Below are 21,692 nucleotides of genomic sequence, written 5' to 3' on the forward strand. Positions count from 1 at the left end.
ATAATAGTACCTACAAAATAAAAAAATGCAGAGATTTCAGTGAAAAAAAAAACAGTACACCCAGCCTCTACATACAAAAAGTACATCTTTATAATATTGGAAACTACATCAAAATGCAGAAGAAAAAAAGGTGTAGGTTATCTAATTTTAACTATAACATGTGTTTTTATGTTTAATCAGATAAAAATATTTAGTCACTCACTTATTATAATCACACACTTTGTAAAAGGAAAGAATTCAGATAGTTTGTATCAAAAAACCTTTGGTGGTGTAATTCATATCAAACCATTATTCCATTTTTAAGTTGTATAAAATGCTACATCTTTAAATACATAAACGTGAAAAAATATTAAAAACTTGTATTTTAAATGTTCACTTGTGTTTTATTTACTTGCATACTAATGCAAGATTAAAAGAAAACAAATATTAAGCCATACCTGGACTGATGTGTAGCCAACTTTAGGTAAAGTGAGTGCTTTAGCCTTAATCTGCTAATTTAATATAAAATAGACAATACAAAAACAAGACTTTCTTTATAATAAATCTAAAATATATTACTATTTTCAACCTTATCTAAAAGTAAAATTAAAGAAAATAAAAACTAGAAGATACACAATCAATATTTAAAAATTACGCAAACACTAAAGATCAAACAAAATCTGAATAGAAATAGATTAAAAAAAATACTCCTTCAAACATTATTATGTTTGATCTTGTAAGTTCAGCACAATAATGCTTAATAAACATCCTAGACTAAATAAAAAGCTATTACTTTTACATAATATGGATGACCACTATTGTGAAAAATTTTTTATTTATAGATAAATCATCTGGAACACAATTTTTTGAAAACGTACTATTTCTATAAAAATTCATTTTTAATGCTTTCTAGATCACTCCACATGATAAAATCTACAACCTGGAAAAGCAGGCAAGATAATGAATTTGAATTATTGCTGATGGGATTAAAATTTCAAAACTTCATAGAAGAATTTTTCAAAAACTGTTGGTATGATTGTTGATGAAATTAATATGCTTAGCGTTTCGTAGAATAGCTAATTTTGCACATACTTTTGCAACTGCAAGCAACCTCAACAAAATTATTGAGAAATAATCACTTTATTTCTAACACAATTAAATATCAAAAATAATTTTTCACTAGTTCATATAATTTTTACAAAATTCTATTCTGTTTATTTTTTTGTGCAATACTATAATTCTGAAAAGTATCTACAAGTAAAATTACCTACCACAAAATTATAGAAAAAAATAAAATTTTATGTTTTAAGTATTTTATATATAGTTTTACAATTTGTGTTACAATTATACAAAGTGTTATAGCTGATTATACAAAGTGTTATAATCAGCTGCCATATTAGAAACTTTATTTGAAGAGAATTCATATAAATTCAATGATGAGCATTAGACATGATATTAAAATTAGTACAAAATAGAATTCCAAGCTTCCTGTATAGTACTTAAGAGAAGTTTTATTTTCTTCCTACTTTTTAACTCAATTAATTTCAAAAATGTTACATCATGTTTGGTATTCCACGAGTATACAGCACTTTCTTAGACAATTATTATGACTGATAATTACTGAATTAAAACTAAATAAATTACCTCATAATGAAGATAAGCGTCTTTTTCTTTATAATTCTGAATTACAAGTGCTTTTGCCCCTCTTTCTGGGGGATGTTTTCTGTGAACATCTAATTCTGATTCCAGTCTCTGAACCCTCTCCTCATGATCTCTTAACTGTTCCCTCTAAAATTTAATGAAATTAACATATTTACTGAATCTTTTATATATAGGATTATGCAATAAAGTAGAAATAACAAACAATAAAACTCATATATAACCATACACGACCTCAAAATTCAATAAATATGCTTAAGGATAAACCTAACAACTGAAATACTAAATAAATGTAAAGAAAAACACTGAGCAAAAAGAACAAATTAAAAAAAAAACAAAATAAAAGAAAACATGAATATTTTTAAATAAAGCTTTATGATAAATAATAACAAAAAATAAAAATAAGTGTGACAAAATCTTAGCAGCAAAGTCAACAATTCAAATCTTGCAATCTTCTGTGACAGAATTTTATCCAAAGGTTTTATAATAACCATAAAATTTTAGTTAGATAAAGAATACTATAATAAATTCAAAATATTATTTTTTTAAATTAAATTCTAATTAATAAAAACTAAATTAAATAATTCAATTGATTATTAATTAATGAGTCCATTCTCATTAATTGAATACAATTAATTAATTTATTAACTACTTTACAGTATTTTAATGTTAAGAGGTTGTTTTTACTTTAAAATGATTCTACTGCAACCTGTTCAAAACTACAATAGTAATTAGTTCACATTTTGATTCTAAAGAAAACAAAATTATAAACTAAGAAAAAAATCACCGAAGATTAAGATATATTTTTGTTTGACAACATCTACAAGAAACATAAGAGATAATTTTAAAAACATGTGTATTGATTATGTTGTGAAAAAACGAATTATTATTATGCTAATACATTTAAATAAATACAACATATTTTTAGAAAATTACTCTAATTAAAAATTATAATAAGTTTTATTAATATTAAAAATAAAAAAATGGAAAAAAATATAAAATATAGATTACACTTACTAAATTAAGTTTAGTATGACTGCAAGGCAAAAGTGGTCTCTGGAACTTCTTTTGAGAGCCTACGGCTCCAGGTAATGGAGGAGCTGAGAAACTGGCACAGACGAAGTTTATTGTATCAATCCATGACTGAAGTTCCTTTGAATCGCTGAAAATATTGTCATCTAATAAATTCCCATGTAGATTATGGGTGGGTGAAAAAATTACAATCAACATTACAATCTCATCTAAACAAAAGTATTCTATTCATGTTCATGATGTAAAGATGAATGGATCATAATTGAATCAATGATAAAAAAAAATAATTTAGGATTAGTGTTTTATTATTAATGATTTGACAACCTTTCACAATAAGAAATACTGATGGTCAAAAACTTAATACCTTTTTACCACATTTTATTGAGGATTATCAAAAAGGAATGAATCTTTTACAGAAATCAGGAATGATTGTATTTCTCATATAAGTAGCAACAGTACATCCTAAAAGATTTCTTAAAGATTTCAGTGGTCGAGACTTATATTCAGTAGTATTCCATTCAAATAGCGATTTGAGTAATTCTTAAGACATTTGGTTAGTTATAAGAATTTTACAAGGAATAAGTTATAATTTCCCCCACCTCCTCTTTATTTTTAGTGGTTTAATTTCTTTCCATAATTTTTTGCTATGTCAAATACACTTTTACTTTGGTTTAAGATGATCTATATTGTTCTGTTATATTTTATTCTGTGATAATTTTGTTTTAAATAAAAGCTAATTTCTTAAAATTTGTTTTTGGTTGATTTTGCTTACATCATCTCCTTGAAATTAAATTCTCAACATTTTTACAAAATTTTATTAGTTTGTGAGGAATTAAAAAAAATTTATTTATGAAAAACGTAAAAAACTGTTTTATGATTCAAATTTTTTGGGTTCATCAAATTATCTCAAAAACTACTAGATATAAAATTATGGAACCCACTTTTTATAATTGTTTAAATCATAATATACAAATCTTCTATTTTTCATAATTTGTGCACCAACTTTTACTACAGCATTTTTTTGCCTGTTAAGGCAAAACTCAAGGCAAATTACCTCACTAGCTTAATCAGAAAACAAAGCATTTCCAAACCTTTGATTATTAAAACTTTTTTAATTATTTTTCATCAGCAGAACTTATTCTGAAATTATCTATGTTTCTTTATGAAACACTGTACATAAGTAATATACTACTTATAGTAGTTATACTATAATATAGTACTTTAGTTATAGTAGATATAGTAGTTTTTGTCTACTACATCTATAGTAGACAAAAACACAGTGACTCAACTAAATAAAGCAAATAAAAACAGTGGAGTGGTGGTTAGTAAAAATTATTTAAAAAAATCATCAATCATAATTAACAGAAATCATTAATATAAATTATAGCACTTTTAGTTCCTTGCATGAAGCTAAAGGAAGTATTGTGATAAATCTTGGTTTTCAGATTGCAACAGAAATATACAATTTGACTAGTTCAATGTGATGTCTGTAAGTACGTACGTATATCTCGCATAACTCAAAAATGATTAGCCATAGGATGTTGAAATTTTGGATTTAGGACTGCTGTAACATATGCTTGTGCACCTCCTCTTTTGATTACAATCAACTGAAACAAAAGTGTCCAAAAAATGCCCAAAATCCAAAAAAATTTGGATCTTGGATTTTTTCTTAACTGTAGTAATAAGCCCTCATTGAGAACTTTTCAATGATATATCATAACTGGTACTTATTTTTATTGGTTCTAGAGTTATAGCAAAAAAAAAGTTTAATTAATGAAATGCAAGGACGGTCCAGAAAGTAACTTACATTTGTGCCTAGCCTGGTGATGGGTAGGGATAGAGCCACCATCTTGGCGTTGAAACGTTTCTATGCTCAGTATGCATCAAGTGTGTGGGACTGTGATTTTTCTACTTTGTTCACTGTGAATTACTGAAATGTGCGCTTCAATAGAAAATCCCACGAGCTATGAGTACGTTCAGTGATTAAGTTTTAACTGGCAAAAAACTTCAAACAAATTGAAATTCATCTGCAACTTTGTGAGGTGTATGGTAATGAAATAATAAGCGAAGGTGGAGTGAGGTAGTGGTGCATTCAATTTAAAAATGAATGATGAACTGACAGTGGAAATTAACGATAAAATTCATAAAGATCACTGCACTGCATTATGATTATGGAACTCTCGTTTCATTTCCCCCAAATTTCACAAAGTTTACTGCATGGAATTATATCGGGGAAGCTTGATTACCACAAGTTTTGTGCAAGATGGGTGCCAAAAATCTAAGGTGGTAGATTTCTACAGAGAAGGAATTGAAAAGCTTGTGCATCGTTATGATAAGTGCCTCAAATTAAATGGCAACAACGTAGAAAATAGTTTAAGATTCTCTTTCAAATATAAGATAAAATTTCTTTTTTTTTTATTTATTGGTTGTTTATTTCAAAACATAAGTTACTTTCTGGACAGTCCTCATATTTGGATCAAGGGGAAGGCACATCGGTTCAAATCAGACTTCATCTCCATTTTTTGTTAACTTTTTTTTAAAATTTAAATATATTGATTTATTAATAATTATTAACCTCTGATTGTAAAAAAATACAATAAATAATAATTCAATAACCATAAAAAATATATCAGAAGTTATTAATGAAATAAAATTTTATGTACTTTTCATTAAAAAAAAAAAAAAAATGTGTATATGCAATTTAATAGGTGTACAAAGAAGTCATGTGGTTCCCACATCACTTTTTAACTTAAGTAAAAGTATCATGTTAAAATTATTACCAGGGTGATAATATTTAGTTTCTAAAGTTTGTTAAAATACAACTATAACTGTTGTACACTTTACAACAACTAACTGTATGAAATAAAAAAAATACTATTTAAACAACTAATAAATATTCTGAGTCTCAAATCAAATTAGTTTCATTAAAGTTATTTATTAAATCTACTAAATAATTGTGAAAAAGCATATTGAAGTTGCTTTCAGTTCCATCTATTACCATTAACAGTGAAGGAAATACTAATTTTGGATACAATCTAAGTATAAGATGCATAGAGTTACACATAAACAGGTGATTCAGGAGGAAAGAGAGCTTGAATAAGGAAACAATTACCTACATCCAAAAACACATTGTTGTTGAGTTAGAGCTAGTAAAAAATTTCACCTGGATTTCGATTCGCGCACATACATACATACACACACACACACACACACAATTTTAATATTTTTTTATAAGATTTCAAAACAATTTTTTTACAATTAATTTTTATTAAAGAAAATACAAGAACTTTTTTATAATACTAAAAATTTTTTACTTAAAGAAATTTTATTGGGCTTAAAAAAATATAAGTAAAAATTTTGATGAAGCAGCTTGTAAATTTTCATTATAAATTTTGCAATTTTGATTATTTTAAATTTAATTGTTTAAAATATCTCCTACATTATTATATTTGAAGCAATTATGATTACAAATTTGGAACTAAATGCTAACATATTTTCTATTCGTGAAAAATGGAAAAAATTCATATAAACATACTTCTAAAATGTTTCGTTTGCAAGTTCTGGCTAGTGAAAGATTTCACTTGGATTTTAGCTATCTCTGAGAAATGAGGTCGTACTGAAATTAATATATATTATTAATTAATATATATAAACTCATAAAACTTAATAAATAAAACTTGTAGAGAATTTAATTTTGAACAAAACACTGAAAAATAAGTTGAATAAAACAAAGAAAGTTAGAAAAATTAGAATTTTATTTAGAAATAGTCATTAGTGATAAAGTAATATTCATTAGTGAGAAAAGTATTTTAATGTAAACAAACCCATTTATTTTTTAGCGACATGAAAAATATGTAAAAACAAAATTTACTATAAAAAATTGCTATATTTATTTAAAATTTATAATTTTTATCATTTTTATGTAAATTTTTCTGTTTAAAATCATCACTTCTCTGATCCAGTTCGTGTGTTATTACTAATTAAAGTTGAAGTTCTCCAAATATGCGTTAAATTTTAATAGGCGTTATTTACATCAATTTTCTCATAATTAAATTCTCTACAAAGTTATTTTATCCCAAACCTAAAAAAAGCGTATTTTCCATTAAAACTTTTCATGTTTTACCCTGTTTTTTCTAAAACCTAAGTGAGATAGAGAAGTGGGACCACTTAAATTCAATTTCTTCGATAAAAAACCATAATGAAGCACCCACACTTACCTCTCGATTTGTACCCCAAGAATCTTAGTATAGCTTAATTTCACAGAGGGAGCAGAAAGCAGGGCTAAATATTTTGTGACCCAAAACTCATTAAGCAAACTGTTTTCTGACTTATGTTTATATGAACATTTTCCTTATTTTTGGCTATAGTATCATCTACTGAGAAATTGTAATTAAATCAATTATAAAATCAAAACCACTAAATATAGTACATTAAAAATACAAGACACTTACCAACTGTAACGCTTTTGAAAAGTTACACTTCATCGTCAGCAGTTAAAATTAGAAATTACATTTAAAAGAGATCCAGCATACACTGCCTTGTCATATAACATTAGAATCTCCATCTCATGACAATGAAAGTGATTGTTATGAACTGCTGATGATGAAGTAAACCTTCTAGTTCTACAATTGGTAAGTGTATGTTACTTTTAATGTACAATATCTGGTCGTTTGATTTTATACTTTATTAAATTATATTATTTGATGCAGTGGGGAAAAAGTGTTTGAAAAAAAAATAAATAAATAAAAATATATATATATTGGAAATTAAAAAAATAGTGATATTTATATTTGGTAAGAAATTCATGCTCACCTTGTTTGGAATAAATATTCAGCCTGGTCAGCAGTCTCCAGTCTAAATACATGCAACTTTTTAGTGTAATCAGTGGCTTTAGTCGCAAGCGAGTGATGGATTCGTATGGCATTGTGCAGGTTGTCAGAGAGCTGAGTTTTACGGAACCCATGCTCATCTTTGTGCAGATATAAGACTAGATCACGTAATGTGCAGTAAAACATCTTCCAACCACGTTTTCCCAATGGAGCTAAAAAAACAAAATCCTCCATAACAAAAAAACTAAAAAAAAAAACTAATTTTTTCTTCTATTGTTCCAAATCACATTTTAACAGATCATGGAGTAAGTAGTTCATAAATATTTCTTTTTGTTTTAATATTTTGAAAGTAAACTTTACAAAAATTAATATCATAATTTACAGCTTCATAAAATATGTTATCTTAATTATTACCTAAAATTTTTTTTTTAACCAAATACAACAATCAGATTGAAAAATACATAAGAGATGGTACCTTAATCAGGGGTAACTACTAAGATTAAAAAAAAATAATTTTGTGACTATTCTATTCCTGGCAGTTTTCTTGAAAATATGTGAATGATTTTAGTCTGATGATTTTCATTTTTTAATGATGTTTTGAATATTGAATAAAAATGAATTTCAGTCTTAAATTTTGATCATCACTTATTCAAAACATCAAACTAGGTTTCAATAATAGGGTACTTTTTTCACATAAATAAAGTTAAGGTAGCATGTTGAAGAAAAAAGTGCATCTTAAGTAGAGTACATAACAGAAAATAACATTTTTGTAGCAAGCAATTTTTTGTTTTGTAGTACCCTTACAGGATTTATTCCCAATGTTCTTTCCTCATGGCTATGAAATTCAAATGTGTATCTATGTTTAGAGGTTACAACCAGTCTATATGACAACAACACAAGGAATAATGATTTCCCAGGAAGAAACACAACTCTAACATTTTGACCATAGGTTATTACAGATATAATTGGGATGTTTGAACACAGCTGAAACTGTTCCCTATGGAGGATATAAAAACCCCTACATAGAGTGTGTTGTGTAAAAAAGATATTCAAAATAAGGTTTGGTTATAAATATGATTGTGATGGTCAATACGCTAGACATTGTAAGGATGATTACAAGAAATGTACTATACTACTTCCAATCCTGACTGAAACGCATGATTTTATTGATTGGTAATGCTCACATGATAGTTAATTTAAAAAAATAATAATAATTTCTAGTTTTTGGTTTATATTATGCCTAATTAGGCTGATTCTCATCTATTTAGTACATAAAACAATATTTTACTCCAAAGATCCTAAATTTTGTGACCTAACACAAAATTGTATGACTTTTATGAATTTCATGTACTCAAAATCTTTTAACATGAAATTAAACATTTTTTCCTTACACTGCTATCTATGCAGTATTACAATACATTGATTTACACTACAGCTAAAATTGTGAAGAATGAATTCTCAAATATCTAGTGGTTCAAATATTCAACATCCCTTTTGATAATTTTAAACAATGTTTTTAATTTAATTCCAAATAAAATGTTCTGATAAAGCAGAAACCACTGTGCAGCAGTAAATTTAGATAAAAAAAAAGCAGAAAGTGAAAAAAGAAATTTAAAGATCTCTGTATCAGTATAAAACAACTAAATTCTCAAGAAATTACAACTACATCAGAGCTTATTTGACATCTAATTAACCAAAAATTTGGTTATCCAAAATTAAAATAAAAAGAGTTTAACTTGTATTAATTAAGTTTACATTTCAAACAACATCACGGAAGAAATAGAAAAAACAAATGATTAAATTTTCTATCATAAAGATTTTAAATATGTACTTATATACGCAGAAGATAAATATAATATGCAAATTCCTCACAAAAGTATTCTGAATAATTTTTCTACTTTTTTCATTAACAGCTAAACATGTATTGTTAATATTACTTTGTTCCTATTCGGTATTCCATTATTACTATCATCTAATTCGAGTTTAAAAAACTTGAATTGATGTAATTGCTTCCAAATTTATTACTTTTTTTTTATTCTTAATACAGAAGACATGAAATCATACTTCAATTAATTTATTAGGCAAGTTTAGAATACATATAACAGTAAATTCATCATGTGCAGCTTATTTATGTTATGATGTTTTATATTTCATAACAAATTTTCCTACAAGAACCATACCGCTCTTACAGGGTAGTATTGTAACAACAGTTTATATTTAATCTAAATAAACCTAACCCACCGGGGGTTGGTCTAGTGGTGTATGCGTTTTCCCAAATCTGCTGATTTGGAAGTTGAGAGTTCCAGTGTTCAAGTCCTAGTAAAGGCAGTTACTTTTATATGGATTTGAATACTAGACCATGGATACCGGTGTTCTTTGGTGGTTGGGTTTCAATTAACCACACATCTCAGTAATGGTCGAACTGAGACTGTATTGACACACTTCATTTACAGAGGCATTTAGAGTGTAAATAGACCACACTTCATTTACAGAGGCATTTAGAGTGTAAATACCTCTGAAGAATGAATGATATCTCTGAAGGTGGATGAATGAGGATATCATCCTCATTCATCCTCTGAAGTAATACCTGAATGGTAATTCCCAGAGGCTAAACAGGAAAAAGAACAAAAGAAGCTAAATAAACTTAATTATTCCATAATTATTCAGATTCTACTGCTTCAAATAACAATGACTGCACTGTATTGTGGTTGAATTCCTCATGATATTTACCCAAATTGAGTTAAATTCAGTTTTTATCACCCATATTAAGATAGTGGATAATCACACAAGAAACGTGTAGCCATTGTTTACAGAATGGAAGCTAGTAAACACTTCTTATATACTCATTATCCTCACTTTTGTCTTTAAATAATATTTGAGGGTAAGATAGTAATATCCCAGCCCTGTAGGGGAAGACACCTGCCTAGTGACATTCAGGTCGCTATCCCCCCCCCCTCTGTTCATTGCCCTGATGGGCTTTAATGGGAGTCGTCAATCGCCCTATGACTTTTTACATCTGATAGTAATAAGCCTGGCCTCATTGGGATGCCACCGATGTAAATGCCTCATTAGACATTTACATCAGATTTATTAACTCAGCTTTTGCCTTCGTCTAATAAAAATCTGTTATTAGACCTCGTCTGGACATCTTGAATGTTCTACATCATATCCCTCTGAACTAGCTAACTGAGTTCATGGAAGCGGTAAGATAGTAACAGTAATTATTTATTGAATCAAAGTATTATGAAATTTAAAAAAGCTCACAATCCAGTTGTAGGAATTTCCCATCATGCGGCTAAAGCCACATTCCAGTAAAGTCTTACAACTGTGGATTGTTTCTGATGCGCGGCTTACACACACATCTTAATTTAAAATATTTATCATTTTATTTAATTTTTTTTATTTATTTAAGTCAATGATTCTGATTAAAGTGCGTGTGCATACCACATTTAATTCACGCAGGTATGGTGGTACTGTAATTTCACAACTTACATAGAACAAATTTCGCTTGTAGAGTTGGCATACTGGTGTAGTCATGACGCTTAATGCACCAGCAACAGAGTCAACCAGGCGATTGAGTTTGAGACAAAGCCAGACAGAAATACTTTTTTACAATTAAAATATTATTCATTTATTTAAATCTACTGCTCACCTGTGATGTCACAACATATCAGTAATTTAGAGCATTTTTTGGGGTGGGAGTGTGATTTTGCAAATATTGTTATTTTTTAATTGTAAACAAATGTGCCTAAGAAAAATAAGACCTTAATTAGGCAAAATCCCATGAAACTAAACATGACCTTCCTCTACAGCCTCACCCCATTGACCTTGAAAATTTAATGGCATCAATGCCATTCCCCATATATAGAAGTAATCTGACCAAGTTTGGTCAAAACCGGTCCAGTAGTTCTGGAGATAAAAGGTGATTAAGAGGCCAACACTGAACACACATACATAGGAACATTAAAATCCGGAAAATTTCCATCCAGTTTTTTGGGTTCCTTAGGTGTCAAAATGTCAATAACCAGTGAAAACCATGTTTGCCCAAGTTGGACCAATTACAATACTTCCCTTCTAGAGCTAATGACTGCTATAGCGCTATCTGGACAGGAAAGTAACAATTATTAAAAAAGTAAAGCTTATAACACTGCTAAAGGGAATATAACATACATAAAACTAGATAAAAACAATAACTACAAACCAGAAATTGATTTAGGACAACTAAATAACTGACACAAAATAAATGCATTAACATTTGTAATTGTGGATAGTTGATCACAACTGGTACAAAATAGTGAAATTATTTTAGATTTTCAATCCAAATAAGTAGATAGGGATCTGAATACACATTGGAACATTGACTTTTGCAACATTAGTTGTTTCACAAGTACAATCTGTACATATCCTGCTTTATGATTAAGATAAGTTATGCTGAGGCAAGTTGTGTAAGATACTGCTCAGGAAGGATTAAAACAAGCAACTGTTAAGGAATTATAAAACTAAACAGCATGTTACCAAATTTTAAAAGAATTAAGGGCTAAAACTACAAAATGCCTTATAAAAATAAAGTAAAGGTATAATTAAATGAACATAATAGTTTTAGTGAACACAGTAGCAGTGAACAGTTAGTTTTTGTGAGAAATCAAATTTTATTAAAACATGGAATTAAACAAATATGTTACTAGAATTTTTTTCCTATTTACCTTAGTGTTACATAAGTATATAACTTTTAAAACAAAATATTCTCAACATGCAATATAGTGGGTTTTAAAAAAAATAGTTTCTCACATTACTCTTCAACACAGATATAAAAATTAATGATTCAAGCTTTAAAAAAAAATTATTTTAAATTACTAAGTGAAACAACAAACTAAGGAACTAATCAAAGCATAGAATTAATAATAGAGAAATTATATAAACAATATTTAATCTAAAAACACCAAAAATACTGAAATAAATAAAATTAAGCTTCATATGAGTAGTTCCAGCAGTTTACTGGAGCTACAAATGATTTATGTTTAGATAAGAAGAGTAGAAGGCGCTTAACTCAACAAGCACCTCAACTATGAGTTTGTCAACTCCCAGGTAGGAAAGTCATAGTCTCTGAACAATCCCATAAGCAGAGTTACCATCTAGCTAAGTCCCATTAAAAAAGCATTGGATACTAGCACCATCAAGGTGTAACAGATGGAGCCAAGGTGGCAGCTGAAAATTTTATAGTTTATCCATGAGAAAGAAAAAGATAGTATATGGAGGAATGAAAAGGAGACAGTCAGATCAGTGACTGAATCTATGTTCTAACATTATGGTATTTTTTTCTAAATCATATTGTAAGTTCTTTGATCAGATTGCTACAGGGGGTAAAATACATAGCAATCCTTATCTAGCCCAATATAACACTGGGTAAGTATCCATCACTTAAGTTTCAGGCTGATTACAAATTTGGCCAAATAGCCATTTAACTCTCCCTTCACTTGCCCTATAGTATGAAGTATTACAGTATTTTAAGTGATCTTTATTGTGCTTATATTGTATATAGTTGCTCGTTAATTCATCATTATGTTAAGAGAACTAACAGTTCCTGTCATATTGCATGCTGTAAAAATTATGTAATATTATTTGATTAGATGCTCTCTGAATTAGAGAAGTTTTTCCTTTTAAAAAGTCTTGGATAAATTTCATGATGATATCTGGCAAAAGCACTGAAACAAACTTTTACCAAATGTTGAATGATCCATGCAACCAAACTAGGAAGTACAGAAACAGTATCATGTCCTTATGTCTGTTCATGTTCAAACAATGAAGAACATAAACAGACCACAGGCTTGTTAATTAAAATCTACTGCGGGATTATTAAATTGACTTTTCAGAAATTAAAATATGGTCAAAACTTACATGTTTTCTTTTTTCCTCCAGTTTAATATAATAATTAAAAATTTTTATTAATTACTAGGCTATATCAAGAGCGACGAAAAAGTGGTGAGAAAGGACAATTTATTAGTTGGATAGATCAGGACAGTTTAAAGTCTTCCCAGGCCCTATTTTTACCTTGCCATCTTTCCCTTCTCTTACTGATTCATTATTTCTTTTTACCTGAAGAAAATAAATAATTAAAAAACTAGAAACTAGAAACTCCATACAAGGATTCAGGTCACAATCCCTGAGAATCTCGACACTCACCCTAAAAGCATCTAATAAAATCTACACTATAATGAACATTCATGTACCTACTAATAATAAAAATAACTCTCCAAAAGACCGTAAAGAAACAGAAAAGTTCTGGAATCTACTCAACTTGACTATAAATAACATCCCCAAAAAACATCTTAAACAATTAATCGGAGACTTCAATGCTCAACTAGGAAGAAAAAGAAGAAACTGTGACATCATCAGAAAATGGTCTACCCAAAAGAAAACAAACAAAAATGGACAGAGGCTCATCAATCCCTGCAAAAACCATAAACTAATTTCAAAATCCACATATTTCAAGAGGAAACCTGAAAAATTCAAAACCTGGAAATACCCCAACTACACTGAAGGAGAATGGCAACTAGACCTTGTCTTCACGGACAAACCATCACCACAAGGAGATCTACAATGTAAAAGTCCTCCGAGGAGTAGACACAGGCTCAGATCACTATGTAGTCAAAATTAAAATTAAATTTACTCCCCAACAAAGCAACAAAACCAAGCCCCTAAAACTAAAAGAAAAATGAACCCTACCCTACTAATCAAGAATGAAAATTACCAAAAAGCAATAAAAAATACAATCACAGATAAACTCAAAGACCTAGAAACAACCTTAAACGAATTGGAGAATGGGCCCCACCAATAAAGCTCCATAAAAAGCATCAATGATGGAACAGTGAATGCGACAAAACATTGGAGAAAAGACATCAAGCAGGACTATTACATCAGTCCTAAAAATCAGAAACATCCTTCCAAAATGTAACAAAGAAAAGAAACCACCGAACCTGAAGGAAAATAAAAAGACAACAATATAAAGACACACTGAAATCAATAGAAGAAAACTTCAACAAAACACTGTAAGGAAACTACACAAAACCTTCAAAAATACAAACCTCCAAACCCTACTAATGAAGGATGAAAACCATAATCTGATCCATAACAATAAAGACAAAACAGAAATTCGAACTAAATATTTCAACAAATTCCTAAATTGCAATGAACCAACAAAACTCCTAAACTTCGACACCAGCACCCCAATAACAACACCACAGAAAAAATCAACCATCCCACAATAAAACAAGTCTATCAAGCTCTGGGCGAGATAAAGCATTACTAAGTGGCGGAGAAAATCAGTCCTTTGCAGAGATCTGGAAACATGCAGAAAGATGAGCAAAAATCGCCCCTCATCAACAGCTTGTCAATATCTGAATCAAAGAACTACCAGAACACTGGATAACAGTTCTCATCCATCCGCTACACAAAAAAGTGGACAAAACAGACACTACAACTACAGGGGAAAAATTTTATTCCTAGACACAACATACAAAATTCATTCAATAATCATTCTCAACAGGATCAGTTCACAACTCAAGAAAAAACTAGCAGAATACCAGGGAGGTTTGAGACCCTGGAGGAGCTGTCCAGATCAAATCATAAGTCTCAAGCTAATAATGGATTACAACAGGAAAATACACAGAGACATGGTGATAACATCTGTAGATTTCAAGAAAGCTTGTGACTGCATCTACAGAGAATCCCTCTAAAAATTAAAATAAAAAGACACCTTGGGCTAGATACCAAATTAATAACAATGATAAAACTGATCCTCACAAACATTAAGTCAAAGATAAAATAAAGAGGCAAACTCTCAGGACCATTTGAGATCAATAGAGGATTGCTCCAAGGCGATGGGCTCTCACCGCTGTTACTCAACTGCGGTCTGGAAATGGTAATATGGGAATCGCTCAAAAAATCCCCCCAAAAGTAAAAATAGGCCGAAAAATCAAAACAAACTGTCTTGGTTTTGCCGACAACTTGGCACTGCTAGTAAACAACGATGAAGCTATATCAGTTATTAGAATTTCAAAACATTGCAAATAAAATAAGTCTCAAAATATCTTAATATCATTAACACAGAAATTATGTCCAAAAACCAACACAAATAAAAGAAGTAAACGATTAAAAGAAGAATAAATGGTAATAATAGCAACCCAATTTAAATACCTCAGAAAAATAATAACTAACCTAAACAAAAAAAAAACCTTGATCCAAATAAGAAGAACCAAACCAGTTAAAGTTCAAAAATTAACCTGGTACACTTACAATAAAAAAAAACCTATCAATAAACACAAAAATAAGACACTACAATACAGTTATAAAACCAGAAGCCACTTATGCAGCAGAAACACTCTTCTGCCTGAACGAACCATCAAAGACAGACAGACAGACTCCAGGAAATTGGAGAAACCTGCATCAATAAAAAGTAGGGGACCAGAAAGACAATCAGTGGTGGATTGTACCCAACAAAGTCGTGTACAAAGAGTTAGAACCCATCACTGATACCATGCAAAAGAGCACATTATCTCTTGAGGATATAGAGCACATATATCTTGAGGATGCAGGATTCAAGACTTCTGAAACAGGTAGTACAGTACAATCTTGACTTTGAAAACACCAAGACAGGATGCAGATGGATCAAAGAAATAAGAGGAAATGAAGGAAATTGATCTTACACCAGAAATCACCACAGATAAGATAAAATTAAACAAGAAAATCAAGAAAAAAACACTCACTTCACACTCACAAGAAAAAACTCAAAACACGAAAATTTTCAACACTAGAAAGGGCACAAAGTTTAGAACATATGAAAAAGTATTGGGAGGACTGTAATGTCCATACAATCCTATCAAAGAGACTTGGATAATGGATGACCAAAGTGATCCTATGTGGTCATAAAAGATATAATAATAAGCCATCTAACCGTGGTGGGGGGGGGGTTTCTGACCCCTACCAGGCACGTCCCCAGGTAGCAGATAGGGGAAGCCGCTGAAAATATGCAGGGTAGGTGGGAAATAAAATACCTCCTGCAGAGCAAAACAGAACCTAAAACCTAGACATGTCTTTTCTAGATCAGGTGGCAGTTTCTGTCTCCCATGTTAGGGAAGGCTGTATTAGATAAATTTCATAAGAAAGCTACTTATTGTAATGGGTACCATGATTCGACTTCTGGAAAATTTTGACATATCTTCACATTTCACATCCCCCAAATCCCAAAACCACCATCAGCTCAAAACCTTATATATTTCACTTTCTTGTGAACATGATGACTGCCATAATTTTGTCCCAATTTTACTTTCAAACTATTCCTTAAAAATAACTCATCCCAAAATCTCAGTCAAGTTCATTAACAGCCAAAATTGGACCATGGGAGTGGAAATGGGGAGACTTTTTCAAAAAAAAAAATATATCACTAAAACTTCCTTATTAAGTAAAATATCAAACTTGTTTAAAGTTCCTAGTATTTTTGGATAAGGGCCTAAAACTTACATAAGTAAAGTTTTTTTATATCACCAACAATTGGCTCAGGAGGTGGAAAAAATGGGGTTTTGAAGGTAAAAAAATCATACCTCCCTAAATAGGCACAGTATAGAAGCGTTTTAAAGTGGTCATTATTCCTCTAAACATTACCTAAAACTTTTGTCTGAAACAATTTTTGATATGACCAGCCCCGACGGCAAGAGATGACCAAAATGTTGCTGGAATTGTAAGAAGATAGGGCTTGTTGTTTGCTAAACATGTGAAATTTTTTTCACATGCAACCATCGTCATATTGAGTAATTTTGAAATTTTTCTTAACTTAAAGTTGGAAATATTTTTTATCCCCTACTTAGCACCGGTGAAATCTACTTCAAGGGTCCCCTAGGAAACCCTTCTAAGATCAGAACAAAAACCTTATTACTTTGAAACCGTACACATAAACATACTTTTGAAAACAGTAAATTAAAACAATTTACAGATACCTTAAATCAACAGAATAAAAAAATTCTAGCATTACAAGAAACTAGATTTACAGATAATTACATCTTTGAAATGGATGCCGAAGTAAGTAAAAGAAAGGCTTATAATAAAATGTATAGAAATGGGAAAAGAATAATTAATTAATTAATGTAAAGCTTTCAATTTAAAACTAATGTTTACTTATTTTAAAAAAATTCCCACAAAGCAAAAGATGTGGAAGTCTCTTAATCAACTCTTAAGTGAATATCAAACAGACTATATAGCAATTTCAGGCGCAAATGTGAAAGAAATGTTAAACGTAAAGGTTAGAAAAAGTTGTAAAATAGAAATGAATATTTGTCTATCCAAAATTGAACAGGCTTCTTCCTCAAAATACAAAGTATATGTTTAAAAACAAGATTATTAAAATTGACACAGAAAGATTAAAATTAAACAAAAAAGTGTTTCGAACTATCCAGTTTAAAGTTAGAAAATTGGGATGCTTTTAAAGAAAAGATTCTGAAAATTGCTGAAGTAGTATACCTAAAAGACATACTAAATACAGGTGATGGAACAGAGAATGTGAAGAAGCATTATACAGAAGATTAACTGCATGGAAATGTGGTATTTCACAAAAAAGATAATAGATTAAATATGTTTAAAAATCAAAGAAAAGAAACATCTAAAGTTTTAAGGACTACTAAAAGAATCATGGGAGAAGAGTAATCTAAATGAAATAGAAGAAAATTTTATAAAGAACATTCAAGAAATTTTTATAACCTCCAAGTTTATATTTAAAAAGAACAGAAGGATCCCTAGTGGTGAATAACAGCGAAAATTGTGAAATCTTGCCCAATCAAAAAAAGTTTACTGAACTGTCAAGAGCCAAAAGAAAAATTTATAAAAACTGAGCCCATCAAATATTTCTCTGATTCAATCCACTAGATTTAAAAGAATTAAAAACTTAAAAAAATAATAAAGCATCTGGTGAATACTCAACTGTTGCTGAAATGTGAAAATATGCAGAATAAACAACTATTGAAAGCTTATAAAAATTATTTGTTCAAATCTGGAAAGAGGAAAAGATTCCTGATGATTGGAGAAGTGTCGTCATACACCCTCTCCATAGAAAAGGTGATAAAAAAGATGTAAATAACTGCAGAGGCATCTCATTGTTACCTGCAACTTATAAAGTTTTCTCAAAAAGGTTTTTAAATATTTTGGAAGAACAAGTAGAACTCCACATTGAAGAATTCCGGGAAGGTTTAGTTCAGAGCAAATTTTTTGTTTAAAAATAATTATTCAAGATAAGGGGTAAAAATACTGCGAGTAAAAAATTTGTGGATTATTAATTTTTTTTTTGTGAGATGACAGGCATCGATTGATTGCTTTGGTCATTTTGCCCTAAGAAAATGGGAATTTGTAGTGTATAATAAATTTTTTTTATTCAATAGATCGAAATGCTTTGTTCAAGATATTAAAGAAATTTGAAGTAGACAATAAAATGTTAAATTTAGTAATAAGAAACACACATTCTTTCTCAAAAATAGAATTTCAGGGACTAAGCTCTGAACCTTTTGAAATCAAAACAGCTGTGAGGTATGGTGATAGTCTGTTGCTCTTACTGTTTAATATAGTTCTGGAAAAAGTAATTAGGGAATGGAGCAAACAGATGGAATTTTAAAGTAAGAAAATGTGATACTAGGAAGTAAGGGCGAGTCTCAAGATCAATTGTTTGGCCTGTGCAGATGATCTGGCAATTTTGTCCCCAGACATTAAAACTGCAGAAATTCAACTTATTCGTTTAAAAATGCTAGCTGAAAAAACAGGTTTACAAATTTATTTTCAAAGATCTGTATTTATGACAAATATTAAAAATGCTTCAAAGACTTTAAAAACTGAATATGGAAAAATTAATAAAGTGAATAGATTTAAACATCTAGGTGAAATAATTAAACCTAATACCTTATATAAAGAATCAAATAAGTTAGAGCTAGTAAAATGTATCTTGCATATCACTTAACAAAGCATTTATACAATAAAATCAATTCCAGAAAAAAAAAATTATGCATTATAATAAAGTTTTATTAGACCTGAATGTTTGTAGGGCTCAGAGTGTTTATGTTTATATAAGATAGGCAAAATTGAAGAGCTAGAGAAGAGAGGAAACTAATACAAAAAATATTACAGCTAGTTAAAGTTGAAGAGATAAGTAAAGGATTAGAAAAAAATAAGAAATTTATAAATTTAATGACAGACTTTCAGATAATAGAAGGAAAAGAAGACTGATGTTTTTTGGACATCTTTTCAGAAATGGAAGAAAAGACTGACTAAAAGAATCTTTAATCTTGTTTATAATCAAAAAATTAAAAAACTAGTTTAATAAAGCTTTGAAGGATATAAAAAAACTAAATATCACAAAAGAAATAATTTTAGAAGTAATATGACTACAGATGTAGTGAAGAGAGAAAACGAAAACATAAAGAATGAAAAAATATTGGTAAGAAAGAAAATCAAAAGAAAAAAATGATATAAGTAATTTATTGTGGTCCTAAGGTGGCCAATTCAAGAAGAAAATAAACTAACTAGTACAGAATATTGAGAGAAGACATATCCGACCTTAATTTTATAATGAAAATACTTTTGTGGGATCCTGCATTCTGTTACGATGGAATTTATTAATTAAAATGCATATTAAAAAGATATTAAAAATTTGGAATCCTACGAAAAGTACTTTCATGATAAAATTAAGGTTAGATGTGTCTTATCTCAATATTCTGTACTAGATGGTTTATATTAATAGAATTTAAAGTATAATTAAGGGTAAGATATATGCAGTAAAAGTTGATATATATATATATATATATATATATGTAAGATTTATAGAGTAAAAATTGTATACATTCATGTATGTAACATAAATAGTAAAACACATATTGACGCAGAAAACAAGATAAAACTAACGAGTTAAGAAATTTTTATAAAACTTTTAAAAATAACAAAGAATTATCACCTCAAAGTTTATGTTTAAAAAGAACTGATGGATCCCTAGTGGCGAATAACAGCAAAAATTGTGAAATCTTGGCTAATCACTTAAAAAATTTACAAAAATTGAGCTTGTCAAACACATAAAATAAATGTAACCTTCTAACAAAACTGGATGCAAAAATTCATGAAAACAGACCTGGCTTGAAGAAGAAAAAATCATCTTCAATCAGGACCTGCAATCATGCACCTACCAACAAAACTGTCTTGGCGATGGGAAAATTGAGGGATTTGGACTATGAAATAAATGCTAGAACATCCACCCTATTCCTCAGATTTGGTTTCCTTGGACTTCCATCTCTTCCCAAAATTCAGTCATCCTTACAGGTCAGCATTTTTTGTCCAATCAAGAAAACATTGTGGCTGTAGATGGGTATTTTCCAGCACTTCTGGAGGAACAATACAGAGATGGGATAATGGCACTTATATTGGAAAATAACAATTTTTTGAAAACATAAATTCTCATTTTCATTATCAGGCCAAGAAATTTCAGATCACCTCGTACTTCAATGCTATTCATTTAAAATACATTTTTCTTATATCTCACTCTTTTACTTATTATTATGATGCTTCTGTATGTGCAAGATTTTAGTTTTCAGAATAGTGGCTTTTCACAAAACAAACATTTTCTTTTACGTCAGAAAAATAACCTTCAATTAAGTTTGGTAATATTTTAAAAAATATTTACCTCTTTATACAGTCACAGTACTCTTCTCTTTATCAGATTTATATTAATCACATAATCAACTCTAAACATGGGACTAGAAAAACTAGTTATCTTAAACAAATGAATATGAAATTTAATTCAGTGCAAGTGATCTATATGATAAAATTTCATAACTGGTGTTATAGAAATTATTAAGATTTTTAATATAAAATATCTAAAAAAAACTAAAAACAAAAAACACAGAAAAAGATACCTACTTTTCTTTCCATTTGGCTCAACACAACTCTTTCGCATGACATATCCCTTTTTGTACTCTATAGCAGGTGCAGAACTTGGTACATCGAAAAATCCTTTGCCAGTTGAGATAATACCACCTCCACTGACTCCACTACCAGGCATTTCTCTATCAGTAACACTACCACTTCCACCTTTAGATGAACCAGTTTCTTCTCCTTCTTCATCACTTAAAAATAATAAGCAGCAATATTATGAATCATAAAATCATAGAGACTTCA

The 21,692-nt window shown here is 29.4% G+C and overlaps 1 protein-coding gene across 4 annotated transcripts in view; it reads right to left on the reverse strand.

Moving 5' to 3' along the window:
- The window catches only part of Efa6 (Exchange factor for Arf 6), a 396,188-nt gene that overhangs the window by 44,760 nt on the left and 329,736 nt on the right, over nt 1–21,692 (reverse strand). For all 4 annotated transcript variants that reach the window (XM_075359859.1, XM_075359858.1, XM_075359860.1 and 1 more), the window contains 4 exons: nt 21,435–21,640; nt 7,483–7,711; nt 2,656–2,800; nt 1,624–1,767 (listed from right to left, as the gene is read on the reverse strand). In XM_075359859.1, the coding sequence (XP_075215974.1) occupies nt 1,624–1,767; nt 2,656–2,800; nt 7,483–7,711; nt 21,435–21,640 (724 nt within the window). The remainder of the gene's footprint in view (nt 1–1,623; nt 1,768–2,655; nt 2,801–7,482; nt 7,712–21,434; nt 21,641–21,692) is intronic.

Source organism: Lycorma delicatula, chromosome 3, assembly GCF_047948215.1.
Source record: "Lycorma delicatula isolate Av1 chromosome 3, ASM4794821v1, whole genome shotgun sequence".
NCBI classification, from domain to species: Eukaryota; Metazoa; Arthropoda; class Insecta; order Hemiptera; family Fulgoridae; genus Lycorma; species Lycorma delicatula.